The sequence below is a fragment of the Ictidomys tridecemlineatus genome, chromosome 10 (genome assembly GCF_052094955.1).
Source record: "Ictidomys tridecemlineatus isolate mIctTri1 chromosome 10, mIctTri1.hap1, whole genome shotgun sequence".
In the NCBI taxonomy this organism is placed as follows: Eukaryota; Metazoa; Chordata; class Mammalia; order Rodentia; family Sciuridae; genus Ictidomys; species Ictidomys tridecemlineatus.
In genome coordinates, this window is record NC_135486.1 from 106,925,927 (window position 1) to 106,953,906 (window position 27,980).

The window sequence follows — 27,980 nt, forward strand, 5'->3', positions numbered from 1 at the left end:
TCCCACAAACATCGGGCCCCGTGCAGGGGACCCTTTCCACGGTGAAAAGACAGGTCCCAGCACTGAGGCAGCCTCGTCCCTTCAGCACCCTCCTTCACTTCCAATGGCCCAGATGGCTGTCCTGCCCCCACCTCCATCCCCACCCAAATGCTTCTCGGGAGGCACAGGGAGGCAGTCTCTGCCGTCATCTTTTAATGGCCAGTGCGGTACAGTTAGAGGACACACAGGTGGACAGGACACAGCAGGGGACAGGACAGGGCAATTACAGCTGGGGCCAGGGATGTGGAAGGACTGGGGACCTCCCCTGGGAAAGCCATCCTTGGCAGGACATCCCCAAACCAGCCTGATGACTGAATGACCCCCCAGCCCTCCCTACTTGCCAGACTCCTGGGCTCCACTTGACCCTCCTTGAGCCTCCCTAGGCCAAGAGGTGACTTCAGTCAAGAGGGCCTACTTTGTGACCCTCCTTCTGTATCGTAGGTAGGCTGAGTGCAGCCCCTGGCCTGTGCACCAGGAGGGTTCAGAGGCAGACCTCGGTACGGGGGTGCTGCCCGGGCCAGCTGTGCGGCGCCCATGAAGAGGCCAGCGCAGACCAGAGGTACCATCCTCCAGTAAGCGCACTGTTCGGGGGAACAGGGTGGACGACAGGCCCAGGGTGAGAAGGCTGGGGACTGCTCCTCTCTTCTGAGCTCTTATGTCCATGAGGAGGGGTCCCCCACCCCTAACTGGTGCCATGGACAGTGACGAGGACCATGGGGTCCCTGAAGTAGACCCTGTGGTGGGGTCACTGTGAAGGGGACACCAGGAGGCTGGCTGCCATCCTGGGTGGGGAAGGCTGGGTCTGACCTTGCAGAGTGCTGGCCTGGCTAGAGCTGGGGCCACGAGCTAGATGGAAGGGGAATGCAGGTGTGAGGCTGGACGCAGACACAGTGCTGGGCAGAGCCCTGGGTCACTAACACGTTCCAAGCTGGTGTGGCCGCTGGACCCAGAGAGGTGGCGTTAGTGGTATAGGAGGAGGCCGGGGCCCCGCAGGCACTGCAGGCAGGGAGGGGGTGGGGGCCTCAGGGCCCCTGGTCAGCCTGAGCAGCCCTCCCTGGGCAGCAGGAGGGCCAGCAGCCTGCAGTGTCCTGACTCAGGGGCCGGCAGAGATGGAGCCATTGGCGGTGCGGAGGCAGCTGCTGTGGGCATCGCGGGTGAGGCTGTAGGTGCAGTAGGCCACGGCGGAGCCCAGGGTCAGCCCAGACATGTAGGACACCGTCATCGTGTTCCCTGTGGACAAGACTGACCTGAGGGGGGCGGGGCAGCAGCCAGGCCCCAAGGCCACACTATGATGGACAGACCTAGTGGGCACTGCTCAGGTGTGATGTGTAGTGACAATGGCCAGCTCCCAGGGAGCCACCCTGTGTGAGCAAACCTCCCCAAGGACCTGCTGACCCCTCTGGGTCTTGCCATCCCTTAGCCAGCTGGTCCTTCTCCCATGAGGGGACCACCTGCTTCTCTGTCCCCCACCCATTTTTTGGAGGGGAGGTACTGGAGATTGAACTCAGGGGCACTTGACCACTGAGCCACATCCCAGCCCTATTTTGTATTTTATTTAGACAGGGTTTCACTGAGGTAGCACCTAGCCATTGCTGAGGCTGCCTTTGAACTTGCGATCCTCCTGCCTCAGCCTCCTGAGCCTCTGGGATTACAGTCCCGGCCCCCCCACCCAGCTTCTGACCTCCAACTGCCTCCTCGTCAGGGACCCTTTGGGATGTCTGTTGGGCACCTTGAAGTACCATGGCCCAAATCTGACTCCAACACCCCGACCCGTGGGCCTCCTGTATCTCAATCCATGGCAATACCAAACTTCCTGTCCTGAGCGGTGGCTCCGAACCTTGGGAGCCCCATGACTTTCTCACACTCCCTCTCCTAATCTGTCAGTCCCACAAGCATGGAAACGTTGTGTCCCTGATGCCTAGGCACTGCCACAGAGGAGGGCCACCAAGTAGTTGTGGAAGGAAGGAAGGAATGATTGGCAAATGTCCCACACCTACCACCTCCCGGGCATTGTCTAGTCCCCTAAAACCCAAGTGCACCCTCTTGCTGTCTGGCTGTGGCTCCTGAAGGCCTCGGTGTCCTCACTAAGGGGGGCCGGGCTGCTGGGAGGGAGCCCCACATGTCCCTCTGCCAGGCAGGTCTTACCTGCCAGCTCGCGCTGTTTGGGGCTCACTTTGCCCGCCGCCAGGATCATGGGCACACTGCCGAAGTAGCCGTTGCTGATGCCCATGAGCAGCGAGAAGATGCAGGGCCAGGCCGGGTGGCGGAGGGCCGGCGTGCCACTGGGGTAGACGCACAGGATGAAGAGGGGAATGAAGACGACGCGCAGGCAGGAGCAGGCCAGCAGGTGGGTGCCCCGCCAGTCCACGGGCAGGGCCGCCAGGATCTGCAGGGAGCCAAGTGTTGGGACCCCGCCGGCCCCTGCCCTCCCCAGCCTACCTCCTCTCCAGTCCATCTCCACTATAGACTCTGGCCACCCCCTTGTCCCTAGACACCCTGGGTCTGTCCAGAGCAGCACGGTCCCCAGCCCTCAAAGATGCATCAAAGCCCAACGATCACAGCAACAGATGGTCCTTGTCATGTGCCTGACCCCAATCTAAAAGCAATACCCTCAGGATGGGACCTTGACCCTATTAGAGAAACGAGGGTCAAGCCACCCTTGTCACACACCGGACAGTAGCAGGCCAAAGGTCTGGATCTGCTCTCTCGGCCCCGCTCCCTGGGAAGCACAAACTCATTCCTCAGCCCTCTCAGCAGTGTGACCCCAAGAGAGTGGCTTCCCCATCCATAAGACAAGGCCCGTCCCCAACCTGCATAAAGCACCAGAAACCAAAGCATGGACCCCACCCGCTGCAGGTGAGGCAGACAGTGTGCTGCGCAGGTCATTCTGGTCCCTTTGGGTGGCTTCTGGGTGCTTCTGCCCTCTCCGTGTACCTCGAGGGCCTGTGTCTGTGCTCATCCCGGGAGGACCACCCCAGAGACCCACTGACTAGTGACCATGGAGCAGGAAGACTGGGCAGAGGGGCCGCTGAGACGCAGCGGGCACTCGGAGCCACCTTACGGAACCAGGCAGGGGCTGCCGTGGGGACCTTGACATTGCATGGCTGCCACACTCCTGCCTGGGACCTGTATGCATCCTTGGCCTGGGGATCTTCCTGGGTGGGCCCGGGCCACCAAGGGCAGGGCGGGCAGGAAGCCCACCTTGCCCACGAAGTCCGAGAGGTTGAACACGGCCATGACCAGGATGGGCAGCCACTCGCCCAGCACGCAGTGGCGGATCTCGGATTCCAGGCCGGGGAACAGGCACAGCGTGATGAAGTAGGTCACCGCGATGGAGAGCATGTCGGCCCAGATGACCCGTGCCACCACGTAGCGGTGCAGCAGCAGGGCTGGGGGGGTGGACAGGGTCAGAGGGCAGCACCCCCAGGGGCCTTGCCTGCCTCCCACCGGGGTACCACCCACCAAGCAGCCAGGACAGTGGGGTCCATGGGGCCGTGGGGGCGAGTGGGCTCCCTCACCTCTGAAGGTGGGCCAGCTCCGCTTGACTCGGGGCCGAGGAACGTCGAAGCGCATGTAGGCCCCCCCGCTGCCGGCCACCTCATGGGCCGGGCTGTCCAGGGAGTCGCTGTGGGCCACCGCAGGGGCCTGGTGCTCCTGGAGGGAGGATGGAGCGGGATGGCTTTTGGAGGATGGGACAGAGGGAGGCACTGACCAGGCATCGGAGCCCAGTGAAGGAGAGCCACACTCAGGCTAACGTTCAGTTAGCGCCTACTGTGTACCGACACCCTCCTTCCTGTTCACCAAGAGCCCTCTGACTTCAGAGAGGGCAAATTCCTTCTCAAGACCCTCTCCCCACTTCTGACCGAGCACGGCACCCCACCCACAACTTGCCCAGAGGCCCCTCAAGGCCTCCCGCCACCTCTTGCTTCCTGTTGTCCCAGAAACACCCCCAGAGGCTCCCAGCCTGAGTCTCTGCCCAGGCTCCTCCTCCTGGTGGCTTTGCTACTCCACTTTGGGGGAGTCACTCTCAGCCTGGAAGTCCCTCCTCGAGCCTCTCTGATGGCGGGGTTCCCCCAGATGGCTCCCAATGGGCTCCGACAGTCCACTGCTGTGTCCCCAGCCAAGGGTCCAGGTGATTCCCTACACCCACATCTGCAGGACCATCATGGTGAGGACCCTTGGTGGCTCCCCTTGCCCTGCCTCCCCCGGTGTCCAGCACTCCTGGCCTGCAGTGTCCTCAGGCCAGATATCTGCCAGCTGCAGGCCAGGGTCGCTATGCAGCATGTAGCCACCAGAGGGCACCCCAGCTTCCCGGAAAGTCCTCTGCCCTGCCCAGCCGGGATATCACCCAGGGAATGATACTGAGGCCACTAGCTGGCCTGAGTCCTTGTGCTGGGGACCCTGCAGGGGAGGTGCCTCTGCTGGGGGTTATGAGGCCAGCAGTTGGCCCCTGTTGGGCCCTGACCTCAGCAAAGCCAAGAGCCACAGACCTGAACCCCCATTTTTGGCTCCTGCCTGGGGCCTATGATTCCCTGGCTGCCTCTGGTGTTCTCCTCTGTGGGGATTCTGGGGGTTTGTCCCACCTCCTGTGTCCTCTCCCTGACCCTGGACAGGAACCCAGGGCAGAGGTGAGCCTTGTTGCCTTCCTGGGAATCTACCAACCGAATGGGAACTTCCATCTACAGTACGTGGGGTGTCACAAAGAAAGGGACCGTGTGCACCCCACTTTGCAGGATACAGCAGCTGAGGGAGCCATGAGCCCCACAGAATGGAGATGGGTGCAGCCTGAGACCCTGGGGCCAAGGAGGGGGTCCAGAGAAGGAACTCGGCCAGGATGTGGGCTGGAGGCACATGCCCAGGGCTGGCGGCGGGGATGGACACCGACCAATCCGCACCTGGGGTGCGCACTTACAAAGTGGATGTCCCCTGCGGCGACGTCGTGGTGTACGCGGTAGCCCGCCTGGCAGCCTCGGCTGTCCCGCGGCCGCGTGGTGTAGTAGAGCACAAAGCGGCTGCGCCGCACCAGCAGATGCAGCAAGAAGCAGAGCAGCTCCAGGCCCACGGAGACCAGGAAGAAGATGAGCGTGCTGGCGCGCTCGTCAGGCAGCAGCAGCTTGGTGAGGATGCGGCTCAGGGAGATCATCACCCCCGCGGTGCCTGGGGCAGGGACCAGGGGCTCGGGCCTGACCCCGCCCCGAGCCCGGCCCCATTCCACCGAGCCCCTCCCAGCTCTAGCCCGTCCATTAGTCCCCCACCCAACCCCCCAGGAGCCCAACGCAGGGGGACAGTGCAGGCTCACTGCCTCCTCCAGCACTGTCGCGGGAGCTCGGGCCCTCCACGTCTGTCTGTTTCTCAGCATTTCCTGAGGGCCCATCATGTCCAGCCCTAAAGACCTAGTGGCAACACACAGGGCCCTGCCTTCTTGGGGCTTGTGGGGACATGTTCAACAAGTCCCAGAAGCACAGGTCGCAGATTGGGGTCAGGGAACTGTATCAAGTTTCTCACAGAACACAGATGTGGGCAGGGGGCGTTAGAGAGCTCTTGTCTCAGGAGGGGACTGAAGTCTGCAGGACAAGGGAGTCGGGCATGGACTGGAGGACTAGTGTCCCTGGCAGGGGGCTGGTAGGGGCCATGTGCTCCTGTGTTAGAACAGAAGGAAGCCTGGCCCCGTGGCACACCCCTGTAATCCCAGCAACTTGGGAGGCTGAGGCAGGAGGATGGAAAGGTCAAGGTCAGCCTCAGCAATCTAGCAAGACTCTAAGTAACTTAGTGAGAGAGACCCAGTCTCAAAATTAAAAAATAAAAGGGGCTGGGTTGTGGCTCAGTGGTCGAGCACCCCTGGGTTCAATCCCCGGTGCTACAAAACCAAACCAAACCAAACCAAACCAGGAGGCCGGAGGACACGTGGAGAAGGGGCCTCAAAGCACCGGCCCCAGTGCACGGCAGGCCAAGAAGCAGGTGGCAGGACAGCCACTGAGACCACACACTGGTGCCCAGAAGGCCAGCCCACAGGCCCTGGAGCACTGGCTGCTGGGTAAAGAACAGGCTTGAGGGCGGGGTCTTGGTAACTGGGCAGCTAGCAGGAGGTGGTTGTGTGGCTCCGAGGCTCTGAGAACAGCTTGGTGTTGAAGGGTGACACCCAACATCACAGGAGTGGAGGGACTGAGTCCCCGACACACACACTCGGGCACACTTGACATACCACATGCAGCCTTGTGGGCACTGCCACACTCCAGTCACCACACCCCAGAAACAGGGCGCACACATGTATGCACGCACATCCACCCTTCTGGTGGGGAGTGCGTCCCACTCCACCCCTCCCCAGCCAGGTGAGGAGATAAATCCCCAGCCCAGCATGCTCAGGGCGCATGTTTGGGGGTCCCCAGGAAGAAGCTTCCAGAGCCCAAGGCAGCTCAGTGCCCCCTGGGGGTCTGTGATACTCACTCTCCCCGGTCATCACCCCCTGCGTGTACCTCTTGGGCAGCATCCCCGTGTACCCATAGAAGCTGGATTGCTGCACTTAAGAGAGAGAGGGGGAGACCGTGAGACACCAGCCGTCACCTACATCGCGCGGCGACCCGAGCCCTCTGGGGTGGGAGAGGGTGTGTGCAGAGAATTCAGCTCCACTGCTGGTTGAGAGGGTCCCTGAGACCGCCTTGCAGCTGCCTTAGGAACAGGGATGTCCCCTGTAGTGCCCATAATGCTGTCCACATCCCTGCCCATGGGGCTGGTCAGAGGCACTGAGGAGCCGTGGCCAAGAAACAGGAGCAGAGAGGACATTGCCACTTGAGGACGAGGCCGTGCAAGCTCCCTTGGCTTTTCTGTCTTCCTCCAGTAGTGACCCAGGAGGCCACCTGGGGGAGGCTGTCAGACCGAGAACCCCAGTCCCCACGAGACTGTATGGGACACAGCTGTGCCCAAGAGCAGGACGTGCAGCAACAGCAAGCAACGGTTTCATTACGAAGCCAGAGGTTTCTGGGGCCCCTTGGTTAGTACAGCATAGCTGCTCTCATCCCACCCAGCACCGGACTCCAGCAGCATCCAGGGAAGATGTGCTGACTTGGACCCCCACACCCACCGAGTCCCAGAGACCCCACTGCCTCTGTGCCAATCCCCGCCCCCCCCCATAGTACTGAGGATTTGACCCAGTTGTGCTGTGCCACTGAGCCACATCCCCAGCCCTTTTAATTTTTCATTTTGAGACACGGTCTCCCTAAATTGCTGAGGCTGGCCTCAAACTTGAAATCCTCCTAGGGCCTAAGCCTCCCTACTAGCTGGAATCATAGGCATGCGCCACCGCGCCCAGCTCAGCATTTGCTTTTTGACAAAACAGACCAGACCTGGGCACACTGCCTGCATGGAGACCATGATTTCATGACAACATACACATATGTGCGTGCATTTATGGGTCATCTTGTCAAGTGCGTTCCTTCCTGGAAGTCATAGTAAAATAGGCTGTGGCTGGGGCTCAGAGGCAGGACATTTGCCTGGCCTGTGTGGACACCCTGGGCTGCATCCCTGGCGTTCATTGTCCCCTCCCCCAAACAAAAAGTTTGAAAGCCTGCAAAACGATCATCGTGGACCCTCACAATGTCACTGCCATGAATGACAGAGACATGCCGAGGAATCACCCCGGATTAAAGGAGATGAAGAGATGGGCCCGTACACACAGTGTGTGACACTGGAGTGAATCCAGGTCAGGAAAAAAGTGATACCAAGGGGCTGGGGTTTGGCTCAGCTGTGGAGCACTAGCCTAGCAGGCAGGCGTGAGGCCCGGGGTCCCACCCCCAGCACCAACAAAACAAAACAAAACAAAGGACTGTCATTGGGGAGTCACTGAGACTTAAGTCTAGATTGTGGCTTCCATAATAGTACCCTTACGTGTGAAATTTCCAGATTGTGGCAATTGTCATGTGGTTAAATAGAAGAAATATCTAAATTGGCCCCAGTGACACACACCTGTAATCCCAGGCTCAGGAGGCAGAGGCAGGAGGATACCAAGTTCAGGGTCGGTCTCAGCAACTTAGCCAGACCCAGACTCAAAATCAAAAGGGCGGGGACTGTAGCTCAGGGGTAGAGCATCCTTAAATTAATTCCCGAGTACAAAAAAAAAAAAATCTAGAAAATACACCTTGAAGTCTTAGCGTTCAGGCAGCAAAGGTGAGACGGTTTGCGGGGAAAATGAATTATTTTATATTTATTTATATTTAGGGGAAACTGACGTACAGATGGGTTAGGGCTGGCGTAGGGGAGCTCCTCATCTTATTCTTGCAGGCTTTTTTTTGGTTTGCAATTTTTTAAAATAAAAGACTTTAGAAAAAATTTGAGAGCCTAGCCCAAGAGGAACAGTGACACAGACAGGAGGGTCCAGGCATGCTGGGTCACATCCCCGGAAGCCAGGGGGCTGCCCAGGCACTGGGGCCGCGTGGGGGCGGGCTCTGCACAGGCAAGTGGCTGTGTGGCCTGGACGCTCAGCCCTAGGCGCCCCCAGCGCGGCCAGCCCTGCCCGCCCCAGCCCCCTCCCTACCTGTGCAGCCGAAGGCCACGGTACCCACGGCGGCCAGGTTGATGGCATAAGCCTGGTCGTGTGCGAAGAGCTGCAGCCACACGTCACAGACACTGATGAAGAGCAGGGGGCCCAGGGCTAGGAGGTAGCCTGTGGGGAGAGGCCGGTGAGGGACCCAGGGCGGGCTAGGCGGCCCCCTCCACCACCCCTTCCCTGGGGTCAGGTTGGAGGTGCCCTCCCCCTCCTCCTTCCCCTGAAGCTGGACACGGCCTTGGAAGGGGAAGGAAGAGCAAGGTTGAGTCAGGAGAAGAGCAAGTGCCGAGGCCTGGGAGACAATGTGGAGGCCACAGAGCCTCTGGGGGTGCAGGGTATCCCATGGGCTCCCAGAGGCCCCACTAGGACCTGACTCTGTTTCCCCCCCCATAGAAGCCCATGGCATCCTTAGGAAATGTGCCCACTTCACAGACAAGGAGCGTGAGGCTCAGGGAAAACGGGGGATGGGAGGGGGTCGCGGAGGGACGGGGGTGGGGTGGGGGGGTGGGGTGGGGGTGAGCACTGCGCAGGCGTGTGTGCTGGGAGCCGGCGGGCGCACCCGTGGTGATCCTGGTGTGCAGGTTCAGCCTCTCCACTAGGACGTTGTTGAGGAGCACAGCGGCCAGCGCCACCAGGATGTAGGTGAGGCTCATGTCGAACACAATGGAGGTCCCTGGAGGGCCAGCGACAGCAGGTACTCAAGAGAGGGCCACCCTCTGCCCATCCTCGCTCACTGCCCAGAGGCCACTCAGCAATTCACAGTGGAGCCAAGATCTGAATGAAGAGGGTGGCCAACAGGGTCCTGGCCCAGGGGGTTTCTGGAAAGCCTCAGTCACTGAGCACCCCCTGAGGGCTGGGTGGGCTGGGGAGCACCCACCTGGGTACTTGTGGTGCAGGTAGTCAACGTCGGTGATGAAACTATTGTAGGGCAGCAGGAAGCCCACGCCGGCCAGCAGCATCGCGAAGTAGATGGCATGGTAGCGGTCATCGGGCACTGGCTCCTCCTCTGCCAAATCCCAAGACCTCAGGTGAGGCGTGGGCGAGCCCACTCCTACCAGGCCACAGCACCAAGGCCGCTGTCCACCACCAGAGCCAGTGTGCATCCCTAGGGCCACAGCTGCTCAGGTGCCTGTCATCACGGTCCAATGCAAGTCTGATCTCACACTCAAGTTAGGGAAACTGAGGATCAGAGACCGTGGCCCCTTACCCAAGGTCACACTGCTGGGCTGAAAGCCAGCTCTTTGAACCTCACATCCAATCTTTCTTCCAGGCTCCTTTGCAGTTAGGCATGGCTTGATTTGCCCAATGAATGAGACCAATGTCACTTCTATATAAAAGCCTCATGGGTCAGTGCATGATTCACATGTGCCCAGTGAGCATGCGAGTGAGCATGAAGGACCAGGGGAAGATAGAGCCTCCTCAGCTCTGACCTTGGCTCTGACCTGTGGGTGCAGAAGGTTCTTCTGCATGGGACCCAAGGCACAGGGCAGAGGCTGAGTCAGGGTGCAGGGCTACCACATCCCAATGGGGCCTCCCCTCAACGAGGACCCCAGTGTCCTCTGCCTTGGGCTGACCAGAGGTCGTGAGGCCAATTCCCGTTTGGGACTCACCAGAGTCCATGGATGTCAAGATGCCCCTGGCCCTAAGGCTCTGCTCCCGAGCTGCCTCCGCCGCTGCTGCCCTGGCCTCCAGTTGGAGGCCCTCGAGGCCGAAGCTGGTCACCACAGTCCTGTCAGGAGTGCCGGCCACACTGGACTCCTTGAGGCGCTGGCTTCCCACGGAGCCCATGGTGGCCTGTGCTGTGGAGGAAGGAGATGAGGCAGGGGAGGGGACAGGACAGGAGGACACTCCTGACCTCACGGCCAAGTCCCCAAACAGTACCCCAGGGGGCCATCCCTTCCATTCATTCCTCCTTCTTGATATTTCATCACGAAGGACATGGACTTAGCAGTGAGGTGATGTCACCTCATGTGTCCCAGGAAGCTCACTCGTGTTGCCATGGAGACGGGGTGGGAAGGGTAGAGACACAGCCCAGGAGATCAGCTCAAAGGCTGAGCAACCGCGGTGGTCTCTGGGCGTGGGAAGAGATGGAGAGCAGGACTGTTTTGGAGGCGGAACACCAACATGAGGTGAGCAATCAAACAGTGGGGGACACCATGGAGCACTTTGTGCCAGCACCAAGCTAGAATGCCTCTCCGGGTGTCCCTTGTCACTGGGAGGGAGGTGCTGAAATTCATTCATTATTCAGCCAGCAAAAGGGAGAGTTACGGGGTGAATAACTCCTGCTCTGGCCTCTAAGGCAGAAAGTGGTAGAGTCTGGACCCAACATCAGTCTGTGGGTCACTTAGAGCCCCCATGCCCCTCGGGATTCTGAGGCCAACCACCTTCAGTGGCAGGCAGTTCTTTTGATGCTCTTGCCTCAGTGTTTCTTGCTTCGATTTGGATCTGCTAGCCCTTGCCTTTGGGGGAGAAGGAAGGAGTTCAGTGTTCCATGATAGTGAGAGATGGGACACCACAGCACAGGCTCCTAAGAGTGGTGCCTCAGCATCCCTGGCCCCACAGGCATGTGGGATTTATTGTGGAGGAAGTGGGGAGAAGCCAGCCCCAAGGGATCTTCAAGCCACAGTTATTCCCATTCTCCCTGGGGCTGATCTGCGGCAGGCCTCTCGCTCTTGCCTGCCCCTTCCCATCTCTGGGGCCCCACCACTCCAGCTCCCCTGCCTCAGTTTACCCCATTCCCAGCCGCCAGGTGGCCTGTGCAGACTTGTCACCAAGCTCTCCTCTTGGCCCCTGTTCCCTTTCCCTAGGTCTCTAGCCAGTTTTATTGGAGCCCAGAGGATGGGGGCCTTCCTGGGGCCAACCCAGGTGATTGATAGCCATGGCCAGTGGAGACAAGGTCAGGGGCTTCTCCTTCTGGGGACTGGGAAGCCGGGCTTTCCTCCCCTCCTGGTCGAGCCTCTCCTGACAGTCCCCTCATCAGTCTTGCTCCTCCGGCCACATCTGGCACTGGGGGAACTCAGCAGGGTCTAGAACAGAGATGGCCTAGGCTCGAATGTTGGTGGTCCTGGGCACACCCTTGTCCTTGCCTATCAACTGGACACACCAGCCTGACCTCAAGAGGGGTGGCTTGGAGACCCTTGCTCAGGCCCTTCTTGGGTCCTGGCCCACCCATCCTCCTCCCTTAGACATGAAGAGCCAGGGGAAGGGGACCAAGGGAGAATGACAGTCCACAACAATGACAGTCCACTCCTGCCACCAGCCCCCTTAGGATGGGAGTGCAGCCCGATGGTCATCCAAGTCTTAAGAGGAAGGGCTTCTGAAATGCAGCACCAGGTCCCACAGTGTCCTGGATGTGCCCGACCAGCATGTGAGGCTTCCGCCTCACTGAGGCCACCCCATCCGGGAAAGCGGACGTGCTCAGCGTCAGGCCAGGGGGAGGCCCCTCTGCTCCCTCGGGCTCATCAGTGTGGCGGGCAGCTGCCACCTACACTGCCCGCCTCAGCCACCATCCCAAGGCCTTTAACTCTCTCCTCCCCCGACACCCTCACTCACACCAGCTGCCCAGGGCTTCAGATTGTTCCTCCTCTTATGTCCCCTTTACTTAAGATTTAAGGACATAAATATAACACAAACTCGGTGTTTATAAGACTCTTCTCTGCTCCTTCACCCTGAGCTACTAGGATTCCTCTGTCCCAGCCCCACAGAGCCGCTCAAATGACACAGGTCATTTCTTTGGCTTTAGACCACCCTTTGGGCCTCAGTGTCCCCACCTCCTTATTGTGAGGACACAATAGAGAAAGAACAAGCGGGGACAGACTATTTCATAAATGGAGATGGCTGGGTGGTTAGTAGAGAAGGTGTGGCTGCACACAGTAGGTGTTCAATAGTGCCATAAACAGCCACCTAGAGAGCACCATGTGGGCCAGGGCGCTCCTGATCCTCAAGTTCGGCAAAGGATGATTCATGCCCACATTTTGCAGAAAGGGTGACTGAGGTGCCCAGAGATCAAGTCCAGGGTCAGGCAGCTCAAACTGGAGCTGGGCCTGACAGACCACCTTTGGCCCCACCACGGCAGCGGGGACTGCCTGTGCCCCGGGGCAGTGTGGAGGTGCTGAGTGTCAGTGCCAGGCTGACCTGGCTCTGAGGCTGCTGAGCTCCACTTCTAGCCAGCAGAGGGACAAGGGAAACTGAATTTCACTTGGAAAGCCAGTCTGCTCACCCTCCTAGGCCTTGAACTTCTGGCTCCGCCACAAGTCCTGCTTAGCTGGATGCCCTTGGATGCCCTGTCCCCTGTCGCTGTTCATCCCACAGCCCAGCTTCTGGGCTGCCCAACTCACAGCGGCAGGGTTGTGGGTTTCAAGACCCTCAGGCCACCCCCTTTCTGTAGCCCCCAAAGGACAAATGAATGCAGGGGCCACATGCTGGGCAGGGCCTGGGATGGAGAGACTCCAGGCTGCCCAGGCCCACCGCCCTCCCCGGACCTGGGTGCGGGCACGTTCCCAGATGCTCAGCAGCCCCAGAGGCTCCTTCTGCCTTCCAGGCCCCATCAGCAGCAAAGTTGGATCCCAGGCCCGGGTCCCCAGGCAAAGGGGAGACTCCTTAGGCAACATGAGGTGACCTCTGGGCCCAGGCCCCACCTCTTTCGGAGCTTTCCCAAGAATTAGGAGGCGGCTGTCTGGGAAAAGGAGTAAGATGGGCGAGGGAGGCTCAGGAGGAACTTGGGGTGTGCCCGAGGTCGGAGGGAGCGCCAAGACCCAGCTTGGCCTGGGCTCCCAGCGCCTGTCACCTTCCTGGGTCCGGGTCCCGCGCTCGCAACTGGGATGCTGGCCCGCTCCAATGCTGGACGGGGCGGGGGAAGACCCCGCTTTCTGCGACAGGGGTGCGATGGGAGACTCGGGGTGCGGCGGGAGACTCGGCGTCCGGGCCGGCGGAGAGGAGGGGACGCGAGTGGGGCCGCGCGCCGCAGACAAAGGCTCCGACAGGTCCCCGCCGGCGTCTCCCCGCGCCGCAGCTCGTCTCCGCCCCGCCCGCCACCCTGGCCGCCAAGCTTACCTCGGCCGGGCCCGGGGCTGGGGTCTTCGGCGCCCCGCCGGTGCCCCGCTCGGGCCGGGCGCGGCTGGCGTCCTCCGAGGGTGCCAGGTCCGCCCCGGCCCCGGGTCCGCGAGCGCGTCCGGGGGGCGCAGCGGCGGCGGCGAGCACAGCCGGGCCCGCGCTCCGCCCGCCGCCCCGCCCTCGCCGGGCCCGCCTAGGCCCGCCCCCGGCCCGCCTTCTCTCCCTCTGGCCACGCCCCTTCCCTGCCTCCCTCCCCGCTGCTCCCTCTCCGCTCCGGACCCGCCCCTCCTCCCCATCCTCCCGGACCCGCCCCCTCCTCTTATCCCTCTTTCCCCCTCCGCCCGGCCCAATTCCTGCCCCGGGTCCGGTCTTCTCCCTCCCCTCCGCTTGGCCACGCCCCGTCCCATTCTGCCCTCCCCCTCCACCCGGGTCTACCGCCGGCCCCGCCCCCTCAAGTAGGCCACGCCCCAAAGCCCCCCCCCTCCATCCCGTCGCACTCGTAGGGGTGGGGGTAGGGCCGAGACCGAGGTCGGGATCTCCCGATCCCCGACCCTTGGGGGCAGAGCTTGGTGGCTTTGACGACCTCAGGGTGGCTTGCGGTTGACCTAGCCCACCTAAGAATCAATCGCAGCCCACCCCCCTTCACCTTGGTGCCAAGCCTCCTCTCCTCCTCTCCCCGGCAGGATGACCAGACTAAAATTTCCCAGGTTGAGTGAGGAGTTGAGAGAGAAAGTGCCCAGCGCGATGCCAGCCCGGCCAGGGAGCGGGGGTCGCTCCTCCACCCTTGCACCCGTGCGGCGCTCTCTGGACTCCCACTTCTTCCCAGCCTTGGATCCCCCACCTGACTAGGTCGCTTCCCATCTCCGAGCCTTGTTTTTCTCCCAGGTCAATGGAATTCTAACCCTTCTTAAGCACTCGCGCTTTGCTTGAGCTTCAGTTTACTGTCTGGGACCTGTCCCTGAGAGAGGCCATTGAAACTCAGGAGACATTGTGGGTTGCTGAAGAAGACTCCACACTGGTCCTGTCATTAGAAATGAGCCCACCATTGGGGCAGGTAGAAGGGCGGTGCCAGAGGTGAGGTCAGGAACCAGGTGGGAAGCAGAAAGTGCCCTGGGTCTCTCCAGTGTAGGGCTGTACGGGAGGATCAGGGAGCCCTCCCAGGACTAAGGCACCAGCTGGGACTGGCAGAGGTGCCAGCCAAGTAACCTGCCAGGCCCCACCTGGATGCCCTTCCTCCCCTTTCCAGCAGACTAGGCTTCTGCCTGGAGCCCCACCTTGACATCTGCCCCTCCAGGGAGCCTTAGGGTTGCTGTTGCCCATAGCTGGGGTTTTCCCAGGGCCTCACCCATGAGAGGTGAGGTCCCTGAGAGTAGGGACTGCTTCAGGGTCTCAGGGTTCTTATGCTCTGTGGGGTGTTTGGTATACACTCTCCGCGGTGAGATCATCCCCCTGGCCTTCCTCTGCTGTGGTTTGGACCAGAAGCTCTTCCTAAGAATCAATCACAGCTAGAGCCTAAACAGGAAGACAGACCTTGATGCCCTGGGTGTGAGAGGCTTCCAAATCAAACAAGTCCGAGAGTGTGAGACGAGACAGTTCTCAAAGCAGGGGACACACAAGGTTTCCTGACCTGATGGGCTTCGATCTGATGGAGGACACTGGCAACAGATAGCATAATTCCTAGAGCATCAAGTGCTTGAAAGACAAGAACACAGACTGATGGTGTGGACAATAGCATATGATGGTGGAGGAGCGGGTGGGCAGTTGTGCAGGTGGTCAGCAAAGGACTCTATGAAAAGGTGACATCTGGACTGAGAGACTCACATGATGGAAAGGAGCCAGTAGTGGGAAGTTGTGGTGAGGGTGAGGTTTGGGGTGAGGAGAGCAATCTAGGGACCATAGGCAGGGAATGTAGCCAGGGACAGAGGAAGAAAGGACAAAGGATAGGAGGTGCAGTCAGGGACAGAGATAAGCCAAGGAGGGTCTTATTGGCCTCCAGAGGAGTTGGAGACCTAGAGAGATTTTATCAGATGAAGGGAGAAGAAAACAACTCAAGGTTTTATTTTATTAAAAAAATATTTTTTTGGTACTAGGGTTTGAGCCACTGAGTCATATCCCTAGCCCACCCCCCCTTTTTTTGAGTTAGGGTCTCACTAAGTTAGGGCCTCACTAAATTGCTGAGGCTGGTCTCCAACTTATAATCCTCTTGCCTCAGCCTCCCAAGCAGCTGGGATTATAGGCGTGCATCACCACACTTGTTTAACAAGTTCCCCTTGCTGGGTTGCTGGTGCGAGTGCAAATTGGAACAACCCTTCCGGAAAGTGAATTGGCCTAAAAAAAAAGACATGCTTTTTGGTCCAGAAAATCTAGCCCAAGGAAATAATTCTAAATATAGAAAAAGTCTTTATATCCAAAGATGTTTGTCATAATAGCTAAACACTGAAAGGAGCCTCACACAGGTCTCATTCCTCCCTGAAGTAATTGTTACATTTGAAAAACCCAAGACAATCAGTGGAATCATGTGTAACCCTACAGAGAAATCTTGTCACCAGGATATGTGGTTAGGAAGGATTTATAATAATCTGGAGAGCTGGCAGAATGAAAGTGTTAAGTGACACAGAAATAGGAAATGGCAAGAAATGCAAAAGATATCTTCTACTATATAAAAAAAATTTGAGAAGCTGGATAAACGATTTTTTTTAAAACTATAAATGAGCAGGAAAGCTGCTATCAGAAGAGTAAGAAACTTAAATAGAAACAATCCCTGGAGAAGAAAGAATTTTGATAATACATTCCTACTTTACTACTCCCCAACACCTGGCTTTCACAGTTTCACAGAATGATAGAATCTGATCAAATTTTTAAAGGTGGGAGAATTTGAATGCTAGTTAAAATATTCCAGTGCACAGGGCAGGGGCCGGGTTGTGGGGGAGACAAGAAAAGCTGCCAGATCTGACAAATATTATCCAAGAAAAAAAATAGACTTGTCTATATATCAGTAGAAAATCCCAAGTAAATCAGGCACTGTGGCACACAACATAATCCCAGTGACTTGGGAGGCTGAGGCAGGAGAATTTTATTTTGTTTTATTTTTTTGTGCTGATGGGGATTAGAACCTATGACCTTGCACATGCAAGGCCAGCACTCTACCAACTGAGCTATATCCTCAGCCAAGGTAGGAAGATTTTAAGTTCAAGGCCCTCCTCATCAACTTAGTGAGAACCCGTCTCAAAATAAGAATTAAAATGATTGATGATTGTAACTCAATGGTAGAGCACCCCTAGGATCAATCCTCAGTATAGGAAAAAAAAAATCCCCAATAAAACATTAGCAAAGGAATAAAAAAGATATTAAATTAAGAATATCCTATAACATTCCAAATGAAAGGACAGTCTCTTAAGGAATGTTATTAACATATTCATCACATTCAGAGGTCAGAGAAAAAAGACAATTATCTACATAGATATGGAAAAGCATTTGGTAAAAAATAATATGCATCTGTAACTTTAGAAAACTATAATAAACTAGAAATCAGTAGATGTTTTATGCACACTGAAGTGTCTAAAAGTGCAGCCCATTAAACACAAAAGCATGAGTTGGATGTGTACTCCTGCCTCTATTGTTTCACCTCCTCTCTCTCCCCTTTGGAATCCTTGCTAAAGTTATAAGACAAGAAAAAGAAATACAACATGTAAAAATTGGAAAAGAATGAAGTAGGGGCTCGGGTTGTAACTCAGTGGTGGAACATTTGCCTCGCTTGTGTGAGGCACTGGGTTCAATCCTCAGGACCACTTAAAAATAAACAAATAAAGATATTGTGTCTATCTACAATTTAAAAAATACTAAAAAAAAGAATGAAGTGATTATCTGTAGGTGACAGGATTATATAGCTGGAAGATCTAAATGATCTGAATAAAATACTTTAAAGAGATTTCAATAGCTTTTCCTCCATAGGTGCAACAGACAATTAGAAAATCAAACAAAAGAAAACTTTCACAATGTCAACAACATAGAACACTCTGGAATAATCTTAAGTAGAAGTGTTCAATATCTATAGGGAAAATTTAAAAGAGGTTTTAAAAAATGTTTATGTAGAGAAAATGAACACAACCCCAGTGTCTCCCACTATGCACCCTCAACACAGATCACTCCTGTGACCCCCCCAAAGGTGGTGGGGGTTCTCTCCACCAGCAAGCAATCAAGAAATTCTGTAGGGTGTCCTCTAATCCAACTCAGTTCTGACACTATCTTCCTGGAGGTAGCATCGGATACAACAGGTTGAGGTCTCAGTCCCCATATATCCCTTGCTTCAGATGCCAATCAAAAGTCCCAGGTGGTCTCACTGACTGTGCTTCTGACTTATCTGCTATAAAGAGGGGTCCCCACCCACTTCTAATAAGTTTGATTGACTTGTTAGAATGTCTAGAAGTGTGATAGCCTACTTGGCACAGGCTTATGCTGTGGGAAAGGGCTGGGGAAGCAGGGGACAGTGGCAGCAGAAATGGGTACATTCCCAGGAACAGCCAGGAGGGCAGGCCATGCACTGTGGGCTCTACATATGGGAACCCCATCTTGCAGAATCACTTGCCTGGGGGGGGGTTGGCTCTGGCTTGGTGCAATTGACAATTGGCCGATGGGATGCCCGTTGCGTCATCAATCAGAGATTTGAAAATGGTTTTCTTGGACACCTCTGCCCTCCTGGAGAGCATCTGCCAGAGTCAGGTGCTCAAAGATGGGAGGTGTGTGGACAGAGCCACACACAGAGGCCATCCCAGCTCAGCCGGCAGCCATCCAGCTGCACCCCAGCAAGGCCTGGCAAAGTTGGCAGAGCTGTTGACTGACCATCCAAGATGGGAGAGCCACATGCACTACTGTCGGGCCACCTATGTTTGAGGTGTGTGTCCTGCAGCATCTCACAGCAGAAGATGACCAGGAGGTGGACTTATGGATGCAAACAGTGGCTCCCTCAGACCTACCATCATTGCCGATGATGCCAAGGCCACTGGTCAGCACCCTTGCTGATAGCAGCCAGGGCACTAGAAATTGATGTCTGTCCTCCCTCTTCCCATCAGCAGCTGTCCTTGGAGAAAAGCCATTACTAGGATGAAAGACACAGTCACAAAGGCCCATAGACTGAGCAGTGACAGTTGTGGTAGGACTGGGGGACCTGCAGCCAGGCCTGTTTTGGACTCTTGCCAGGTAACAGGTTGCTTCTTGCAGAGGTTGTGACGGGCTCTGTCCCTTAGGGTGCTCAGGGGGCTTCCTAAGTCAAAGCCCTGCTACTTTCTCACTTGATGAGTTCCAAGCACTGTTTTACATACATGGCCTGAGATGCTCAAAAAATAAAGTAAAAAATTATGCCTTATTAGAATGACTTCCAGGGCCCCTCTGCGGTCTCTTGGCTTTCCCTACTGTGTCTTCCATGTGGGGTGAGTTTTCTCAAAGTCTTGCTTGTTCCGCTTCTCAATCCCCACAGGATTAGAACCTAGAGCCCATGAAGCTTTGTCCCCAGATGACCTCACCCTCCTGTTTCCTTCTACACAATATTGAAGATTTGAGGGACAACGTTTGGTTTCCTGTGCCTTAGGTCCCACCAGCAGGGACTCTGCTTAGCTCTGCCAATATAGTTCCTTTAAAAACTTCATGGGCTTCCTGTATGTCAGATTATAACAACTCCATTAGAAAAAAGCCACACCCACACATCTCTGAGACATCTTTTCTGTGCCTTGGGCTGTGACACAAGGCCCTTAAGATATTTTCCTTTTACTTTCTTTTCTTTTTCTTTTTTTGCAGTGCTAGGGATGAACCCAGGGCCTCAAGCATGTTAAGCAAGTGCTCTACCACTGAGCTATACCCTCAGTCCAGCCCTTAAGATTTTTAGAAACTCTTTCATGTAGCAGAGAAAGACAAAGATACCCACTTTTAAGATTCTAGAAGCCCTTTCACCTAAGAAGATTTTGAGGCACCTTCTGAAGTATTTCTTAACTCCAAGGCATCCTGAGATTTTGCTGGACTGGACGCTGTGTTTTGATGGCAGCACTCTGGGTCTGATCTGTGCTCTGTGGGTGAGTCATCCTCAGGAGGCTCTGGGGTTCATTTTTCTTGGTGGTCCAGCCAGCCAGCCCTCCAAGGGGGCCGCTGGTGCATCAACCTCCAGGGAAGACACTTGGAGCTGAAGCTGAACTTCCTCAACTTTGACTTCCTCTGCTGCATCGATGACTGCCACGGCCCACACCCTATCCATTCCAGAGAGCAGGGGCCCCCAGATGGCTGCATCCCCTCATGATCATCAAAGTGGTTCTATTTGGGGGAGATGTGCCCACCACAACCAGGGACTATGTGGAGCATTCTGTCGTCTCCAGCTGGAGGGTGGGCTCTGTAAGTGGCAGAGCTGTCTCATTTGGGGGATGAGAGGGACTCAAGCTAAGTTTAAAAATAAATTAAATGTCCACAAAAAGACACACAGAGCCAGCTCTGTGATGTGTGAGTTCTGTGTTCAACCAACTACAGATTGAAAAATATTCAGAAAAAAAAACTGCATCTGTACCAAACATGTACATCTTTTCCTTGTCATTATGCCCAACGTAGCCTTTATAATGTAACGTGTATTAGTGTCACTTAGAGATGATCTACAACACATGGGACATGTGGGTAGGTTCTATGCAAACACTACACCATTATATATAAGGGATTCGAGCATCCCTGGATCTCAGTGTCCATAAACCAATCACATGCAGATGCGGAGGATGGCTGGACAAGCTTAATTCATAATAGTAAAAACCTTAATCGCTAGGTGCCATGGCACACGCCTGTAACCCCAGTGGCTTGGGAGGCTGAGGCAGGAGGATTGCGAGTTCAAAGCCAGCCTCAGCAACTTAACGAGGCTCTAAGCAGCTCAGGGAGACCCTGTCTCTAAATAAAATACAAAATAGGACTGGGGAGGTGGCTTAGTGGTTGAGTGCCCCTGAGTTCCTGGTACCCCCACAAAAAAAAAAAAAAAGAAAAAAAGGAAGAAAGAAAATTCTGAAAACAGCCCCTGTGTTATCAAGAGGAGATGGTTTTAAGAGCCAGTATTACATTCAGGCTATGGAATTTATTCAGAATGCAAAGCAAGGAGCCATTGATACAGCATGGCCTGCTGCACCTCACATACAATATATTCAGTGACAAGACAGATATGAAAGAACACATATTGCGTGGTTCCATTTCCATGAATTTCTAGAAGAGGCAAGAGAAATCTCAGGGAATCAGATGGTGGTTGCCTTGGTAAGGCGGGTGGAGGGAGCCCTCTGGGGATGGTAATGCTCCATCTCTCGGAGGCAGGTTGGCTTACGCAGCATGTGCATTTGTCAGAACTCAGCAAAAGTCCACCTAAGATTTATGCATTTTGAAAATAAAAATTAAAAAGCTGTATGCGTTTCAGGCTGGGGCTGGAGCTCAGTGGTAGAGCAGGTGCCTGGCAGGCGTGAGGCCCTGAGTTCCATCCCAGCACTGAGAAAAAGAAAATAGTATGCATTTCACTGATGATCAATTTTGCCTAAAAAAGTAAAACAAAACCAAAACCAAGTATTGACCTGTACCTCATGAGATGAAGGTTTAGGAGTGAAATGTCCTCCAACTGTGACTGCCTTTGAAGCAAGATGGGTGGCTGGGTGGCCAGCCAGGGAGACAGGAAGGAGGAGGGTGGACAGTTGAGGAAGCAATCCAAGCAAGGCACACAGCCAGCACAGGGTTGTTCACATACAATTCCTTCCACTTGCTTTTATGCATAAAAATATTCACAATAAGCTGGGCACGGTGGAGCACGCCTGTAATCCCAGCAGCTTGGGAGGCTGAGGCAGGAGGATTGCAAGTTCAAAGCCAACCTCAGCAACTTAGCAAGGCCCTGGGCAACTCAGTGAGACCCTGTCTCTAAATAAAATACAAAATAGGGCTGGGGAGGTGGCTCAGTGGTCAAGTGCCTTTGGGAGGGGTATGGGGCATTTAATCCCTGTACCCCCAAAATAACTTCATATGATTTTGGAGGGTGGTGGAAACAGCCAGCAACTGTGCTGCTCTGTGGGGTTTGTTCCAGGTCCTGGCTCTGTGCCATCTGTTTCCCAAGAGCACAAACCTAATTTATTCCCTTCTTATTAACTTAAAGCCCATTAGAATCTTTCCCATCAACCCAGCACACAGCTGAGATAAGCAGAGACCTTGCGAGAGGCTGCTCAGGACACGGGGAGGGAGTGGCTGTCCGGATCTGGAGGGTGAGGATCCCCCAGCTCCCTGGCTCCCGCTGTGCAGTGTGGCTTCCACATCTGACACCTTCTCTAATTCTCACAGGGATCGGGTGCCCAGAGAGCCCCCTCTGCAGACAAGGAGGCCAGCTGGGAGGAGGTGAGGCTGGGGTGGTGGGTTTTCTAGTGACAGTGACATGTCACAGGGACACGGTAATTGCATTTATGCTTGCAGAAGTTAATTTAAAGCCTGAGGGTGGGCCCTCAGGCCAAGGTGTCAAAACCTGATCTGGACAGAAATGCCCCTGCAAGCTCCCTGAGCGCTAAGGCCGCTGGGAAGACCCTGGCTCCGTGTTTGCTCGGCGGGGACGCACCGATGAGCCGTCTCCACTGGTGCCTGGGCAGGACGCTGCCTGCGCTCCTCCACCCAAGCCCGTGGACAGACTCCCAGGAGACAATGAGAGCCAACCATGTGGGCAGGAAGGGCAAACTGAAGAAATCAGCAGGACCTGGGGCTCCCTCCCAGGAGGGTGAGGATGGGGGGGGGCCGTGGTGGCTGCGCAGGCGGCTGAACCAGACAGGCTGGGGTGGTGCTCATCGCAGCCGCCACGTGCCAGGCTCCGAGCCAAGTGCATTGTCTGCTCAGATCATCATGGGGGGGGGGCGGCTCTGGGAGAGGAAACTGTCGCCGAGAGGCGGAGGGGTTTGCCCAAGTGACACACACAGCCAGAAGAAGCCTGTCCCTCCCCAGACCCCAGTGCGTCCTTACGTTGCTCCCCAAGAACTCCCCATCCCCACCCCAGACCCTAGACCTGGCCATCCGTCAGCTGCATCCCAGGCCTGGCTCCTAGGACAGGTGCCCCAAGCCAGATGTGGCCTCCTGCGGCTTCCTCTCCCAGGACAGCCCAGGCCACAGGGTGGGTGAAGACTCTCATAGGCTGCAGGTGGCTGCAGGTGGCTGGCCTGGGACCAAGGAGCTGCCTGGCTTGGTTCTGAGAGCTTCTACCTGGAAGCAGCTCTTCATTCCTGGCTGCTGTGGACGACATTGGAAGCGCGTGGGCTGGGAGGGGAGCCTTGGCGGACCCCAGGCCAGCTGCTCCCTAGAGCCCTGACCCCTCCCTCTCAGCTGGCACCAGCCCTTCATGCTCCTGCACACCCACCCCTGGGTGCCTCCCTCTGTCTTCCTCAAAGCATAGCCACGCCCAGTTACCTGGCACCCTCCCACACACACCCACGAGGTGTGGTTTTTACCCATGAAGTTTCTGCCACGTGGAGGGCCACACGCTCACACTCATTCTCTTCCTCCACAGACTCCTGTCCATCCAGAAGGGGCACCTAAGCGCCACCGTCTCCTCCTCCAGGAAGCCTCCCATGATTTCTAGGTGGCAGGGTTGACCCTGGGCCCTCCTTGAATCCTCACCCTGACCTGAGGGAGGTTTGATGACACACCACTTTGCAAGTGCAATGCAGAGGCCCAGAGAGGTGAAGGCCATTGCCCGAGACCGCATAGCAGAAAAGTTTGGAGGCATCACCTCCTTTCTGGACCTCTGGATAAGGCCAGGCAGAGGAGGGCTGGGTAAGTGTCGTTGAAAGAATGCTGGTCAAAAGAGGGTGGGTGGACTGTCGGGGTGGGTGCTGTGACCCTGGCCCAGGCTCTACCCTCCCTGACCTATCCAGATGCAGGAGTCCAGACTCCCCCCCCACACACACACACATGTAGTTCCCAGAGCACCTCCAGGGCAGTGTGGGTCTCAATGATTGGCAGGCCATTTCACAGATGTGGAGACTGATGCCACAGAGCCTGAGGCTGGCCCGAGGCTCCCAGCCAGACTGGAGGGAGTGGCAGAGCCAGGACCAGAGCCCAGGTGCCTCTGGGCCCAAGCCAGTCCCCTTCCCAGGACCCATCGGTTGGTGAGGCTCTCAGCCTTACCTGGGCCCTACCTGGGACTCACCTGTGCTCCCCGGGGGCTCTCCTCGCCGTGTCAGAATCTGCTGTCAGCCACGCCGTGCGCTGTGCGGAGGAGCCTTTGTACTCTCTATTTACAAGAGGAGGCTTGTGAGCAAATTAGCAGGGTAACCAGGGAAAATGTTTGGCTTCCGTGGGTGGGAATTGGAGCCATCTGTTCCCAAGTGCTGAGAAAACACTGGAGCCACGGTGCCCGGCAGAGCTTTGAAGCCTGGTACCCTCGAGCTATGTGTCCCCGGGCAGGGCCCTCACCCTCTCTGGGCCCCAGTGTCTGTTTCCATGAAGACCAGAGGGCTGGCCAGTTGTGCGACTCCAGGACGCCCCCACCTCCCTGTGCCCCCCACCTCCCAGTCCCGGTTCCTCACCTCCTTTCTGTATCCCTGCTAGACCTGAGCCCCTCCTGGACAGAAGAGGCTGCCAGCCTTCACAGCAGGATAGTGGCCTTCTCGGCACCGGCCTCTGGGATTTTATTACAGTTGGACTCATTTGTTCCCAGGCTGAAAATAGCTTTCTTATTTTCTCTGAATATATAGATAATAACTCACCCGACCAGAATGTGTGTTGTATGGAGCTAAGCCAGGACGGCGGCTCCAGATACTGTCTGTCCACTCAGACCCCTCTGCAAGCAGCTGGCCATGCTGGGGGCCCAGGGGAGAGAATGACAATTGGGATATTTGAGGGGGGATTACCCACCCCCCACTCCAACACCCTCCAGCTTCTCTTTTGGGGGGGAGGGTACTGGAGATTGAGCTCAGGGGCACTCAACCACTGAGCCACACCCCCAGCTCTATTTTGTATTTTATTTGGAGACAGGGTCTCCCGGAGTTGCTTAGTGCCTCACTTTTGCTGAAGTTGGCTTTGAACTTTTGATCCTCCTGCCTCAGCCTCCCAGGCTGCTGGGATTACAGGAGTGCACCATTGCACCTGGCCTCCAGTTTCTTGACAGGGTTCCTGGAGACTGTGGCCTCAAGGGGGCGGCTCTTTGGAGTCTTTCACTGCTGTGTATGCTCTCAAGGCTATTTCCTTGCAGAGTGGCAGTTGATTCTCTCCCCAATTCCAAGTTCAACGGTGCCACGCTGGCATCTTGCGGTCGGCCACGGTGGGAGTATTGACACCATAGAAATCAGCTACGGCTACAAAGCAGGGCTTTTTCTGCCAGAGAACCTGGGGTTAGTGCATATCAGTTTGTCCCTGACATCCAGAGGTTTCTGCAGTCCTCCCTTCTGAGGGTCCCCTAAAATGTTCCAGACCTACCATCCCCTCCATTCCAGCCTGGGCTCACATCTCTGTTACATCTTTTCAGGGCAACTGCGGCAGCCTCCTCCCCGGCCTCTTGACAGCTCTCTGCTCCCTCCAGCCCCTTTCTCCCCACAGTATCTAGAAGCACCTCTCCCAGGACAAAGCTGTTCATGTTGCCCACAGCTCCAAATCCTTCCATGGCTCCCACCTGCTCTCAGGATAAACCCATTTCAAGGTCTTGCAGGGCTGGCCATGGCTGACTTCACCAACCCCATTATTCACCCCTCAGATTCTCCCAAATGGACACAGCTGAGACAAACCACTAAGCCCAAGTTAGGATGCCCTTACCCTGGCCCCCATTCTGGTCCACCTTGGGGGCCTACGTTCCCTGTCCAAGAAGTCCCTAGACTCTTCCAAAGCCTGTGTGGATTTTCCTCCTGAGGGATGCCTACATGGCTGGTCCATGCACCCCCAGACTGAGGGTGGCCAAAGGTGCATATTGGGAAGGAACAGGAACAGAAGGGGCTGGCGGGGGTGGGAAGAGGGGCTGGGGTTGGCCAGGGCCTAATTAGAGGTCAGAGGTCAGCAGGGATGCCACCTGCTACCACCTTGTCCCGGAAGGAAGTCATCTCACACTTGGCCTTCAGGGTATTGGACAGACAGGGGACGGGCACTCACTCAACAGTCCGCTTGACCTATAGCTCCCAGCTAAGGCACAAGGGCCTTTTCACCGTTTGACAGTCACCCAGACTTGCAAACTGAGGGGTGGATCTGAACCCAATTTCCAGACTGTCTTCGTTCATGCTGTTGTGTCTGGACACCTTCCTGAGCTGTTGCAATACCCCTGATGTTTGCAGCTGTTACAAATATGGGCTGTGACCACCATGGTGTGTGTGGCGGGGGTAGTGCTAGTCCCAAGGCCCAGAATCCTGAATCCGAGCCTGGAAGGGGCGCAGGGTTGGCGGAAGGGGAGGGCATTCATCTTGGCTGACTTTTAATCCTCTTGGAGGATTAAGAAACCTCAACGACCTGGCACCTTGATGTCGCCCTTTCAGGACTTAATAGGCTTTGGGGTTTCCAAGGGAAAGCCCCAAGGCGGGATCGCAACTTGCTTAGGCTCCTGACTCCCCAGTGACCTTGATCTGTGACTCATTTGTCTCCCTGTACAGAAAAGAGATGGTGGTGGCCCATGGTCCCTTGCCTGTTGTGTGTCTAAGGGGGAAGGTTGTGGTTGCTAGGTTGTGTGTGTCACTCTGGAACATTTCCCGGCCCCATCTGTCCTGGGGGAGGAGGAGGCATCTCCAAGGCCGGTCATGGGACAGCATTCCCTGGAGCACGTGGTGGGGGAGGGCATGGGGGAGCCTGGGCCACCTCAGCCTCCCTCCCTCAGAATGGGTTTCTTTTCCTTTCTTCTTCCTTTCATGGAGCTAGGGTTGGAATACCAGCTAGGCAAAGGCTCTCCACAAAGCCACACCCCCCAGCTGTGGCTAGGTTTCTTTCCTAGCTTGTCTTAACCTGGAAAGACAAGGTCGAGCTGCTGCAGCCACCTGTCAGCCACACACTTCACACCAATGTGCAGAATGAAGACCAAACAAACAGAACAAGAGGCGGAGGCTTGGCAGTGTTATTTTGTGAGCCTTGATCCTGCCATCTGACACCTACCCTGTGAACCATCAAATTTCCTTTTTGGAAAAAAAGCTGTTTGAGTGTTATTTTCTACCACCTAGAACCAGAGGGGTATGGATGTACCTGTTTCCAAGAAGAGGAGCCTGAGGATTTGATCAGATCTTCAAAGGGGTTCCTGATTGATTCCTCCAAAGACTAAGAAGCCCTGAGGGGGTTTTTGTTTTGTTCTGTTCCGTTTTCCTGGCTCTAGATGAGGATTTGAAAGGTGAATACGATCTTGGTGGCACTACATCTGTAGACTCCTGTGTCTTATTTCTGATTGGGGTTGGCCAATGGAGGGCACCAGCAGGCCAACAGGAGTTGGAGGAGGCAGGAAAGTGGGATCAGGCGTGTCCTCCTAATTCCCTCCCTGTAAGGCACCTTGGCTGGCTGTGTCCCTTGACCATGGGCAGAGCTTTCCAAGGTCGCGTCTTGTTCTGGGTAATGACGTTGATTCCTTCCCCTCCACTTCAGGCTTGGGGGATGGTGACAGCTCCTTTGCTACTACCCAGGTGACCGCCGTGTTCTCACGGTTTCTGATTCCTGCCGTGATCGCGTCAACCACTCCTTGTGAATACGCTTCTTGAATCGCCCTGATCGATGTGCCATCTGCTTTCTGTTCGGATCTGGAAACTCAGGAGCTATGAAGACAACCTACGATACCGTAGAAAATGGCGCCCTCAGGAGAGCCCTGCAGACCCTGAGGTGGAGCAGGAAAGGCTGGGCAGGCTCCAGAGAGTATGCAGAGAGCGTCCTACCCCGGGGTCAGCTAGAGCGTCCTGACTCTGCTTCACCATCAGCATCACGGGGAGACCATCTCATGGAAGGCCAGTTTCCCTCTGGTCCTAAGTCCTAGAGTGTCCTGAGGGCAGCAGGTTACAGACTTGACTGTCAAAATACTATGTGTCACCATCAAGTGATAAGAACTATTCAGTGGGACACCCAGTGAGACTCAGGGAAAGGGCGGCCCTCAGTTTGCTGGTGGCCAGCGATTTCCGGTGGCTTTTGTGGAAAGTCTTTCGGTTACCCAGAACTGCATGGCAAACCCCCCTAAACCTGGGGTCAGGGACTGGGGTATCGCTCAGCAGTAAAGCAAGAGTTTAGCATGCATGAGGCCCTGGGTTCCATCCTCAGCATCCAAAAACCCCTTAAAAAAAAAAAAGAGTGTTGAAATGGTATCCGCCATTTACTTTGCTCCTGACTCTAGAGGAGGCTTGGTCTTGGTGGCCCCCTGCTCTGTATCTCATGTGGTCACACTTGGATG

General features: G+C 56.0%; 1 protein-coding gene and 1 long non-coding RNA gene across 8 annotated transcripts; one reads left to right on the forward strand and one right to left on the reverse strand.

Moving 5' to 3' along the window:
• Positions 1 to 170: 170 nt before the first annotated feature.
• Positions 171 to 23,886, reverse strand: Slc29a4 (solute carrier family 29 member 4). Of its 5 annotated transcripts, none has more exons than XM_005340058.5 (11): positions 23,799 to 23,886; positions 10,189 to 10,377; positions 9,456 to 9,584; positions 9,138 to 9,251; positions 8,567 to 8,695; positions 6,484 to 6,558; positions 4,952 to 5,196; positions 3,558 to 3,693; positions 3,241 to 3,428; positions 2,185 to 2,425; positions 171 to 1,269 (listed from the first exon to the last, which is right to left on the reverse strand). In XM_005340058.5, the coding sequence occupies exons 2-11, from the start codon at positions 10,364 to 10,366 to the stop codon at positions 1,133 to 1,135; spliced, it is 1,572 nt and encodes a 523-aa protein (XP_005340115.2). In that variant the 5' UTR covers positions 10,367 to 10,377; positions 23,799 to 23,886; the 3' UTR covers positions 171 to 1,132. The 5 variants fall into 5 exon arrangements, with proteins under 5 accessions (XP_005340115.2, XP_077879787.1, XP_077879785.1 ...); XM_078023661.1 differs by lacking the exon at positions 23,799 to 23,886 and adding an exon at positions 13,631 to 13,790 and having other exon boundaries at positions 10,189 to 10,372; XM_078023659.1 differs by lacking the exon at positions 23,799 to 23,886 and adding an exon at positions 13,631 to 13,789.
• LOC144367443 (uncharacterized) lies at positions 21,867 to 27,872 on the forward strand. 3 transcript variants are annotated; one of them, XR_013426813.1, is made up of 3 exons: positions 21,867 to 22,006; positions 23,157 to 23,422; positions 27,229 to 27,872. It is a non-coding gene; the product is annotated as an uncharacterized LOC144367443 (long non-coding RNA). The 3 variants fall into 3 exon arrangements; XR_013426812.1 differs by lacking the exon at positions 27,229 to 27,872 and adding an exon at positions 26,483 to 26,968; XR_013426811.1 differs by lacking the exon at positions 27,229 to 27,872 and adding an exon at positions 26,779 to 26,968.
• The last annotated feature ends 108 nt before the right edge of the window (positions 27,873 to 27,980 follow it).

Excerpts from the sequence above, each read along its gene's own strand:
- Slc29a4 (XM_005340058.5), bottom strand. The coding sequence starts at position 10,366 with ATGGGCTCCGTGGGAAGCCAGCGCCTCAAGGAGTCCAGTGTGGCCGGC. Across the intron at positions 9,252-9,455 it reads CCTGCACCACAAGTACCCAG|GGACCTCCATTGTGTTCGAC; the intron begins GTGGGTGCTCCC and ends CTGGCCCTCCAG. Across the intron at positions 3,429-3,557 it reads GAGCTGGCCCACCTTCAGAG|CCCTGCTGCTGCACCGCTAC; the intron begins GTGAGGGAGCCC and ends CCACCCCCCCAG.